We start from the raw sequence: 11,555 nt of genomic DNA, 5'->3' as shown, positions 1-11,555 counted from the left end.
AAAAACCCGAGCTTTTAAGAGCCCTTTATCTAAATGGTGATTAAGAGCACATCGTGCCACTGGCTGGACTGTTCTTCTCCGAGACAGCCCAGCCCTTCTCGGTCTTACTGTTTGGACACTGTTTGAGCCAATAACTCCAGTATAGGTTTGGCAGTATTGATCACACCCAGTGAGCTATCGGCACTGCTTGAATGTGACACAAAAGCCTTTCAAATTGCAAAATCTGTTTCTCGTCTGACATGAAGATAAGGATTAATGTCAACAAAGGTGGGGGTGAAAGAAGGTGGTGTCTTGCCTCTTCTGGGAGGGTCTGCAGGATATCTATCATTGTGTACAAGGTGTGGCTCCTGCGTGCCCCCACCTACACAGCTACTACCTCATTGCACCACTGTAATTATCTACTTCGCTGAAACAAATGATCATTATTTAATTATTTCTTCTGAGATTTAGGGTTGTTTTACTGACTTGTGGTCTGTTTGAGACTATGGGGACTGTAATCCTGGATTTGATCTGCTCCTGGTGCCCATATTGTATCGAATAGGCTGTTAGATGATTCACTGTAATTGTTAAGTTTAACCAGAGAGTTTTTTCCAGGGGTGCGCAACTCTAGTGCTGGAGGGACAGAAGGATCTGGTTATCTTTCTCCCTGAGCCCCTAATTACGTAATTGACCTCATTATTTGTGGAAAAGGCCAAGTAGAAGCCTTCTCTTGTTCTTGAGAAGCTGGAGATTACAGAGCCCTATAAAAACTGCCAGTGACGTCTGGACCTGGGCTCTCCTTTATTGTCTTGCATTAGACAGCGAGAGGCATTAAAACGCAGAAAATGAGTCTTGGAAATTGCAATCAGCAGCATTTTGTTGCGTTTTTAAATTCTCTCGATACGTAATTGCAGTTGTATCATACGTTTAAAAGATAAATGTTTGAAATATGGAGATGTAGAGCTCCTTTGTGTCTCTTCAATTGTGTACATTTATTTCAGAAGAAAATAAACCGAAGGCTGGTGTTCTTGGTTCACAACTCTGGCGAGATTGTGGAGTTTTTTCCACAATGAATGCACCCATACAATGAAAGCTTTCAGAAATGTAAATTCAGCGGATAACCGTTATTTTTTTTTCACAATTGGACAGGTAATGAATTAGTTACAGAAATTGTAACAAATGTATCGCAAGTGTAGCAAGAAAGGCAATGATTGAAAGTTGTATGGAATGTGAACGCTTATGCTTATGCTGACCGCTTTCATATGTTTTTTTATGTACTGTGCATCTGACAACAGCAATAAGAGCGATATAAGTAAGTGACAATTACAGCTGTCAGATACAATGTGTTGCGACAGTATGTCCAATACTTTTTACTGGATTATAAACACGTTTCTTTCTCTGCACCCCTTGAAACTCCTGCTTTGATCATGTTTGCGATTATTAATTGCGTCTTTGGAAAATAACCCTATTTTTTTTTCTACTGAATTTGTCACATTCACTTTTCGCCACTGACACTGAAACTGAATTTGACTTTCACTGCGGGAGGGGGGGGGAGGCGGCGTCACCGTAACTCAGGTCCAGAGTTGCGCAGGCGCGACTCACATTGTGCAAGGAAAGACTCCGAGTTGCAAAAGGCACAGCGGTTCAAACGCTCGACGGAGAAGCCAGCCGAAACAAGTGTCCTCAGTGGCGAGAAAGGAACCCGAAATGCCGGTGACAGAGAAAGACCTGGCTGACGATGCGCCATGGAAGAAAATACAACAGAACACCTTTACCCGCTGGTGCAACGAGCACCTGAAGTGCGTGAACAAGCGGATAGCTAACCTCCAGCTAGACCTGAGCGATGGCTTGAGGTTAATCGCTTTGCTGGAGGTTTTGAGCCAGAAGAAGATGTATAGAAAGTACCACCAGAGACCAACCTTTAGGCAGATGAAGCTGGAGAACGTCTCGGTGGCTCTTGAGTTTTTGGACCGAGAAAATATCCGCCTGGTGTCCATAGGTAAGTCACATGCAGACGACTTGCGAGGGGGGGAGAAAAATAGAAAACGGATCCGTGTGATCAGTTTCACCTGACACCAAATAAAACCGGGCGGATGCAAGCGAATCGGAAGTTTCTAAAATCGATGACACAGGTGCTCTGTACCTTTAAAAGCGGGTGTCTTTAAGTTTAAGGATCACCATTTCTTTAAGGTTAAACTGCACTTAGTTGCTGTCTGTGTAACTTTGTGCCTTGTGCAAACATTATTCCGACAGTCCGAAGTAAAAGCACAAACTCCAGTGGTCATCTGCATGCATCACCTGCACAAGTTAAATGGATATTTATAGGGTGAATAAAGTGCTGCTACTTTACACTTTATTACTTAATATTGGGTATTAATGTTAGTTATTGCATTGTCCTTGAATGGTGTGGTTAGCTATGATGCTGCTATTGATTGCACTATACAACTAGTTTCAATGTTAAGGTACAACCTGAGTTCTAAAGTTGAATTAAACATATCGGAATATCCTAATCTTATGTTTAGCATGCTCAAATTGCGGGTTGGCTGGAAACAGAATGGGTGTCCGTGCACTGGGGTTTAGATTAAGGATCTGAAATCAGGTTGTGCCGCATTCTTATGCGGTTGTGGCGTTTTTGTTAATAGAGTACTGCAGAATGTGGGAAAGTGGGTCTCAGGGCGCTCTGTACCTTTCACTGGCTTCGCTCTAGAAGCTGCGCAATTCACCTTCGACCCTGGGAACCTCTGATCTCGGGTATTTGCCGGAGGCGTCATCAAGAACCGACCTCGTTTGGTTTCCGTTGACTGCAATTTAGACTTGGGAACCTTTATTGTAGTATATATATATACACTCCTTGTAGTAAAAAGCCATTTTAAGTAGATTATAGACAGTCCAAGCTAGCAAATTAGTAGCCTTTTACAGAAAAAAAGTTTAGGATTATCACATTTTTACGCATTGTGGTGCAGCGCAAAAATGTAACATTCTCTTATCTACTTAAACCACAGGTGATCGTGTGAGATTTACTTCCTTCGGAAACAGTTTGGATTTACAGGATTCCTATAAAAACGTTTCATGTTTTTATAGGAATACAAGGAGGTGTTTCACTTTAACACCTGTTGAGCTTTTTCCTATGATAAACTCTATCTCCCAGTGAGGTTGCGCTAAGAATACAGTTACTGCAGTATTCGCTACCGACTGGACTGGAAGCGCGCTATTAAATAGGGAATTTCACATAATTTGTGCCATGTATTTTACTTAGAATACACGTTTGTAAATTCGTGCGCTAGATATAATCATGGCTGCGCATGAAGTTATCTTTTTTTTTCTAAATCACGTTTTTACGTATTCAAACATTCCCGATTTCAATTTTCCTTGTTTTCGGATAGGGATAACTTAAATCTATCAGAGAAAACAAAGCTGCACTGGAATTAACGGAAGAAGGCATGCTGTTAATTTACAGACGCGGTTATGGGCTCATCACAGTGGTCAGGATGACGCACCTGTTGTTTAAGATGGGGGGGATTTATTCTTTTATCAGCACAGATACTTACCAAAGTAAGCATGGCACTGTCTGTCTTAAGTCTAGCCCTCAATTAATCATCCGTCATCCAGGATGGTAAATTCGGGGGAAACCAAAACACAGGAAAACATAACCATGGAAACGCACCTATAGTGCGTGAGTGAAGGTCAGTTCGGAAGCCTGCTGTCTCCATGTGTTGCTTGGAATGAGTAACTCGGAAACCCAGGAAGACAGGAAGCAGAGCTCACACGTGTTAAACAAGGGAAGGCCAGAGATCGGAGATATGCTCTCTGGCTTTTCAAATCTAAGGCAGTGGGTGGAACAGATCTTTATTACGGAGACGAGTACAGTAGCCATTAAACACGCCTTGTACATAATGCTCTTCAACGGGCTGAAGAGTTTAAAGTTCGACAGTTTAATCGATCTCGCACTCTTATATTTTCTGATAGTGAAATAAGTTCTGCAATGTTTATTTTCTTCTCATCAAATAGAGAAAATTAGCAAGCTGTGTAGGTCTGATTGATGAGAGGACTTACTCTCGTACTGAGGGCTTTATAAGGACAGAGTGTGCTATTCAAAAAACTAATAAAACTGAACAATACTGCTCAGTGAGACTTTTTTGTTGTTGTTGTGAAGCTTCTGTTTATCCTGTGAGTCTATTTATTCACACTGTTTATCTAAAAGCATTTCGATGGCAAAGGAGCAGACACCAGTTAGAACTTGTAGCCCTGAGTTTCATAAACTCATTTTGTGTATTACTTTTATTATTATTACAGATTGTGCTTTGTAAAGTACAGTACGTGAATAGTAGGATGTGTGTCCTTTTTTGTGCAGAAATGACTGGCTGTTTACCTTTGCAGAGAGAAAACCACCATTATTTGTTCTGTAGAGTTGCTGTCAAAAATATTCCATGGCAACACTCAACATCAGGCAGGTGTATGCAAAAAGCATATTTTCAAGTAATCTCTACAATGGTGCCAAATCCTATAATGAAACCTTTAAACAACAGCTTTAATTCCAGAGTAAAGAGCACCTAGGAGAGAGCTCTGAGATTGAATACCAAGTTCCTGTGCTTTTTAAATGACAGGAGTTAGCTTTGATCAAGACCTAAAGGATAAGAACTGGTCTCTTCCTGACCAAAGTGAATTGACACTTCCTGCCCTGTGGAAAATAAGCCTTTTTTCCTCTCCTTCTTGGTTTGTGGCATTAGTGTCTGGTGTTAGACATTAATGCCACAACCAAGAAGAGATCAGGCTGGGGCTCATGGACTGGAGAGGCTGAGCAAATAAGAGATAAGTGGAGAAAAGTGGGGTGTTTTGAGACAGTCTGTGTTTAAGGAGAAACATTGCCAGGTCTACAGTACAGTTTGTGTTCCTAAAACAGCTGATGTTGGTTCTGTTTCTAACTTTCATTTTTGTCTTAATACACTCTGTTAAATCTGAATAAACCTGTGGAGATGGCGTTTGTGCCAGAGGCTGCCACATGTTCAAATCAAGAAGACAATAAAGACCCGCCAAAATGTGGGGCATCTACTTGACCAGTTTTGTTGGTTAATAAACTGATTTGTTTTTATTAACAAGAGGTTCTTCTGACATCTAATATGTAGGACTGTACAAACTGCAATGCCTGTGTTATTTAAATCCCCTTTATTTAAATAGTCTAGAGACGCATCATTGCTTTTTATTGAACAGAACAACTTTTCATTAAAAGTCCCCGGAGACCCAAATTGGTCTGAAAGTGATTTTAGATTGGAAAACTGGAAGGATCAAGCAGTTGGACTTGAACAATATTAGCCCAATAAATTAATGTGATTTTCACATTCTTCATAACCATCTGTCTACCATCTCTTTTGACCAGCTAACATATGAAGGTGGATGCTCTGTCCCATTCGTGTAATATAACAGAGCTGTAATCCCCAGACCAGATGTTTTTGACATTGTCTGTAGCACAGCTGCTTGGAAATAATGCTGCTAAAATAAAATATCTGGTTGTGATGAACGTGATCATGTTATTTAATTGCTACAGTTTTTAAAAAAATGCATTGAGTTCACTGGATGCATGAATACCAGGGTCAATTTTGACACTTTTGGTGTTGAAACTTCTTAATGCCAAAGCATTGCTTACCTTTTCTGCAGAGTTCTGATACTGCTATTGCTCGAGTTGAATTTGATCCATGTCTGCATTTCAAAGCCCCTCTGTATTCTTTATAAGGGATGGAAACTACTAGTGAAAATGAGTATATCAGTATTGTGTTACTGTTAAAACCACATATGCCCTCCATAAAAGAAAATTTCAATACCAGAAGCTTTTGTCAGAGGATTTAGCACGTTATATAAGTGCATTACATTTTTTTTTTTCAGAAATAGCAATGAATGTTTAGGGTGTGAGACTTCCTGAAATTGCCACAGTGGCTTCTGGCTTGCTTTCGCTTGAGCGCCTTAGTTGTTAAAAACGAACCTTGGCGTAAAAAAAAGAAAGAAAGATCTTTTAACAAAACGGTCTGCGGAAGAGTAAATTGGATCAAGGGTGATTAGACAGCTCCCCAGAAATATCCACCTTGACCTCAGCCGAATCGGCTTCTGCTGGGAGCAGTTTGAGAGTTATGCATTACTGCTGCAGAGGCTTGGTGAAGGGATAGTCACATTATAACCATTTTGTGAGCCATAGTACTACTGTAGGCGAACGGATAATTCACTTCACCAGCTTCGCCAGCCTGCATGATAAACCATTCCAAACTGTTTGTCTTTCTTTAGATTTGCTTTTGTTTTTCATTTTGTTGCTGCATCAGTGCTATTTGTCAGGGCTCTTCATTTTTATTTTGCTATGGCTATATTACTTAATGCCCAGTTCTTCTGCTGCTGGAACTGCAGGTGTGGATTCTAGTTACTGCTGCAGTGCAAGGTTAAGTGAAATATTATTAAATGCCTATTGACTGTTGGCTATTTATAAAGGTATTACAGATCAGTCGGGATGGGACTGAGCTCTGGTTTCATTCTTGTCAGTGAAGCGCATTGCTTCACCTGACTTGCTACGCTAGTTTCAAACCGGAGTGCCCTCTAGAGATACTGCCCTTCCCGAACCAGTTACAGTAAAGAAAACCGGCTGTTTAAGGTACCGTGAGAAAACAAACCGCCCTGACTCGGAGCTCGGCACAGACTTGTTCAGGGAAACCTGCTGTTGGAAGGTTTTGAAAGGGTTTAATTGAGGTATCTCGCAAACGGAATGGTAACATCCGGAATGGCGGAGGAATTTGGTTACATTTTGCTCTGATATCTTTCCAAAACGTACCCAAGCTCTGCTTCTTTCCTTATTTCAGATGGCTAGCCTTTTGCGAACTCCTTTATTGGGGTTTGCATTAAAAGCTCACACATGTAAAGTATGCTGTATTATGTTGGAATGTTCATTTTTCACTACTTTTTGGAATTGTACTGTAGCGCCCACGTGAGGGGCTAAACAGCTGCTCCGTCCCCTTTAGCCATGCGGACACAGGGCAGGCTGGGAGCAGCGCCTGAGGGGCGGGACTTGGGGGGAACGGGACTGTATATAAGGGGGCGGGGGCTGTGAGGCAGCCTCCTCCCTCCCATGTCTGTGTTGGTGTAGGTGCATTGCTGTAACCCCTGTCCCTGTGTGTGTACCATTCCCCGGTTCTGGTTAATAAATGTGTTGTTCAACCCCTTTTCCTGAGTCCTACGCCTGCTCCATTCCATACCAATCCCCGCGGTCATTACAGTACATTTTTAAGCATGGTTTATTGTTTGAGACGTGAGATGTTGCAGTATTTTCAACTGATGTACATTGCCCCTCCTTTGGGATCCTTTTCATTGCCTAATCATGTGCAGAGATACACTGCTGGTCTTGCAAATGTGGAAGCTGAGGGAATTGACAGAAGGAATTGGGTTCCTTTCTATTGACTGCTAATTAATAGTATACAGGGCCCAACACGCATTTCAAGATAATTTCTTTGGCCCATTAAGAATTTCAGCTAATTTGTAAAAGTTAAAATATTTGCTCTGTTTTTTAACAATGGAACAAAGAAAAGTGAATCGTTCACAGTTGTATTGCCTGCTTGTACTGACAAACACACGCTGTGGTAGGTCTGTGTAATGGTGTGAGCTGTAGCTGGCGAGGCAACATGGCAACTAGAGCTTCTGCCTCACCTCTCCAGGGAGCTAGGCTGAGCTCCGGCCTGCCCTCTGTGGAGTTTGCCTGTTCTCAAAGTGTAGTTCTGGGTTTTTGCTGGGTATTCCAGTTCCCTCTCCCTTTTCAAAGACATGCTACCTAATTGGCTAATTGGTGCCTCAGAATTGTTCCCTTGTGCTTTTGGATGAGCCCTGCAATGGCCTTGCATCCTGTCCAGGGTGTGGTGCCACGTTGTACCCTACACGTCTTGACTGGGAATCATCCCCCTTTTCTGATAATTTGTTCCCCCAGCTACTCTAGAGCTAAAGTAACTTATAATCCCTCCCTGAATGAAAGACAAGACTTAAAATATTTGAACATTTCCTGTGATGGACAAGTCTCTGCCATTATGGTGGATGCTAGCACCCTGCAACTCACATCTGGCAACCCATTGAAGCCCAGCAGGTATGAGCCTGGCCAGTACCTGGATGGGAGACCTCCTGGGAAAGCTAAGGTTGCTGCTGGAAGAGGTGTTAGTGGGGCCAGCAGGGGGCACTCACCATGCGGTCCATGTGGGTCTTAATGCCCCAGTATACTGATGGGGACACTATGCTGTAAAATGGGGCCGTCCTTCAGATGAGACGTGAAACCGAGGTCCTGACTCTCTGTGGTCATTAAAAATCCCAGGGCGTTTCTTGAAAAGAGTGGGGTGTAACCCTGGTGTCCTGGCCAAATTTCCCATTGGCCTTTACCAATCACGGCAGTAACATCTTCAAACTAATGATTTTCCACGGGGGTGCTGGACAAAGCACGATTAAAACTGCTGTTGGATTATCCATAACGGTGGCAGGTTCAAGGCAGCAGTGATCGACTGTCTCCTATACCTTTGCAGTTAAATTGCATGTTTGAGTCTTTCGTGGTTAAGCGCTTTACACTGTCCTAGCTATGGGAGGAGAATGGTGTGAAATTGGGATAAATTCACTTCCTTCTTTTAAAAAAGCTGTGTGTTGCATAGCTATGACCGAGAATCTTTATGCACAAACCTAAGGAGATCAGATGGCCTCATCAAGTCTGTAACTCTTGCTTTTTTATCAATGCTCTTAAGTTAATATGCAACCGTTAATTAATATTGAGTTTCAACCCTAAGTGTTATATTGCGATTAAGGAGTAGTAATAAATATCGAGCTGATCATCAAATATGACATAGCTAACTGCGAGCTGGGTTTCTTTCAGTCTCCTAAATGGTCTCTGGCTTGAATCATGGCAGTCTTGTTCAATACAAGTCTCTTTGTATTTCTGTATCGCTTTCACCAATGTTTTGGCAGACCGCAGTAGAGCTAGATCATATCTGGCTGCAAGGGAAATTGTAGCATTTAGAAATTGTTCACAGACCCACAAAGGTGACACTAACACGTTGGCCTCCCTCCAAGCATGTCCCACAGGTGTTTATTCACTTTGATAGGATTTGCAAACAGCCCACGCCAGTCTTGTTAGATTGTTGTTGTTGTTATTATGTGAAGAACAACAACCTGCATTTGAGGTCCAGCTGTGGGGAGGAGCTGGTGAAATTTAAATCCCCAGATTGTAGCAAAAGACAAGTCTTGAGGGGAGCTGTTTCAGGGATACTCAGGAGCCAGGAGAATCGGTTTGGCATGACCTCTGTAGAGCTCAGTGGTTTAAGGAGCTGGTACAGTATATGGGGGTCATAGCCTTGCTTATAGCCATGGTTGATTCAGAACAGATTTGCTCTTTTTAGCAAGAGAATACTTACCTTGATGCCATCCGTCTTCCCCATTTTTTTTTCTTGTGCGTCTACCTTGTTCAGATGAAGACTACAGCCGTGATCATCACCATGAAGTAGCTATGTAGATGCATTCCAGTTGCTTTACTTTACAGCTGTTCTGACAGCCCCGACCTAGGTTTTGCAAAGTGATTTGCTGCTCTGTAGAAAATCGATTCGGTGCGGGGGGAGGAGCACCACCACCCGTTTTGCTGATTGTGGCAAGAACACAACGTTTCCACAGTGGTCTTCTGCATTCCCCAGACCTCAGTGAGGGCTCGAGCTCTTTGCTGCCTCAGCAAAGGAGCTGTTCAGCTCCCATTGGTTTGAACAGTGCGGGATTGTGTCCTGTGTGTGTCGGCATGGGGCTGCGAGAAGCCATACCTCAGTGAAAAGTAAACAGCAGTGGAGGTGATGTGCTGGGCTGTGTGGCCAGTTTATGAATGATCTCATATGTGTGGATTTCCCACAAAGCAAAGGGCAGTTCAGGTGCCTTGACATCACTCCCTCCCCCTCCCTGTTTCAGATGTTTTCTGGATAACCGCCAGTACAAGGGTCATTTGTCGGCTGCTGCTTTATAAATCACCACATTTCAGTCTCTGTTAGCAGTCCGAGCGCTCTTTCTCTGTTAAGCACATCTACATCCAGCTTGTATGCGTTCTCCACTGTTGCATTAATGTTTAACCTGTTGTTCTTCAGCTCTACGAGTTGCTGAACCTTAGGTTGTTCTCACTGGCTGACCTGGATTGTAATGGAGCAAGGGAACTGCCTGGGGGGTACCTGTACAGTTTTAACAGGGCTCTGAGCATTGTGTTCACACATTGTCATTTTTTAGGGAAACAAATCCAGTGGAGGTGGTTTTGACATCTGTCTCGCCTTCTTATTTTCTTGAAAGTGATCTGAGCTCCCAACTTGTAAAAGTCAGCGTGCCACATACACCTTGTAGCCTGCCGCCTTCTAATGGACTTCATTTTGATCAGCTTGGTAAAGTAGTGTGTTCCAAACTCTCTAACCATGAATGACACTAGATATCGGGTTGTCGGGTTACTCCAATCTGAAAAGAACAGGTCTGTTTTCTTATTAGAATTTAGTTATAATACACAATATATACCCTACTGAGTAAATAAACATTTTATTTGGAAATGGCAATCCAGCATGTGTTGCTGTCTTGTTTCTTGTTTGCCTTGTACAGTAGTTACTTGTATCTTTGTCATCCCTGTTTATTTACAGGTATTTTGTAACGGAACATAACATTAAGGACCAAAAAATATTTCAGTCCGGTTTCACATAAACTCAGTTAAGGCTATACAACCTGATTCAAGTATGTTAAAAAAATCAAAGGGCTTTCAGATCAGATTCATTTCTTTGCAGTGAATTCCCCTTACTGGGGGGAACAAGGAATAGAATCATGTGGTCAGATGGGCTGTCCCTGCTTCTGCTTCTACAGAAACAACTAAACACATCTGAAAATGCTACCCAGCAGTTGAAGAGCTCTTTGCACTTTGGGAGCATTATTTAGCAGTAATTGCCCCACACCATTTTTTAATTAATGCAACGAGAGGTGTCCTCATTTCTGAATGTAGAGATGAATCGTCCAGTCAATGCTAGGTTTTGGTTCACCCGGGTCTTGATTAGGTCATTTCGAATATGTTTAATTGCTTGGGTTGTATAAAATGGAGAAAGGATTTTCTTGTGTTTTTATTCAAGGGGGTTATGGTCTTGGTTTCTTGTCATGAAGTCAGCTTCTGAACTTGTATACATCTCCTATATGAAGTTTGAGTACAGGGTACTGTATGTAGCTGCTCTCTCTAAGGTATTTTCATTTTGAGTACAATAAAGCTCTTTATTGTTAGAAAAGTAATCTCTAAGTACACAACTGACCTAAGGAATCTGAGCATGTATCGCAGATCTCATTAACTTGCAAGGTCATGTAGGAGCTGAAAGTGAAGAATAAGTAGGGATATTTTCTGGCCTGCAGATTATCAGTCCAATCTTTTGCAGCCAGAGTATTTTGGAGTACTGAGGTGTGAATGGCCTTGCTTGGTAACAGATTGTCAAGAAAATGATTGTGTTAGAATGCTGCTTGCTGCAGAGAAGCAAGTCATGAAGTTAAGTTCTGGTTAAGTTACACAATAATTAATTTCAGCTGAAAACAGTAAA

At 42.2% G+C, this 11,555-nt stretch overlaps 1 protein-coding gene across 2 annotated transcripts in view; it reads left to right on the top strand.

Moving 5' to 3' along the window:
- Positions 1-1,572: 1,572 nt before the first annotated feature.
- flnba (filamin B a) overlaps positions 1,573-11,555 on the top strand; it is a 110,285-nt gene continuing 100,302 nt past the window's right edge. Inside the window, exon 1 of one of the 2 annotated variants that reach the window (XM_088636584.1) lies at positions 1,573-1,978. In XM_088636584.1, coding sequence (XP_088492710.1) covers positions 1,687-1,978 — 292 coding nt within the window. In that variant the 5' untranslated portion in view covers positions 1,573-1,686. The remainder of the gene's footprint in view (positions 1,979-11,555) is intronic. The other variant, XM_088636583.1, reaches the window with a different exon arrangement.

This window comes from Lepisosteus platostomus, chromosome 6 (assembly GCF_059453375.1).
Source record: "Lepisosteus platostomus isolate fLepPlt1 chromosome 6, fLepPlt1.hap1, whole genome shotgun sequence".
Lineage (NCBI taxonomy): Eukaryota > Metazoa > Chordata > Actinopteri > Semionotiformes > Lepisosteidae > Lepisosteus > Lepisosteus platostomus.
Note: the sequence above shows the minus strand (reverse complement) of the source record. Positions and strands in the feature narration are given on the sequence as shown.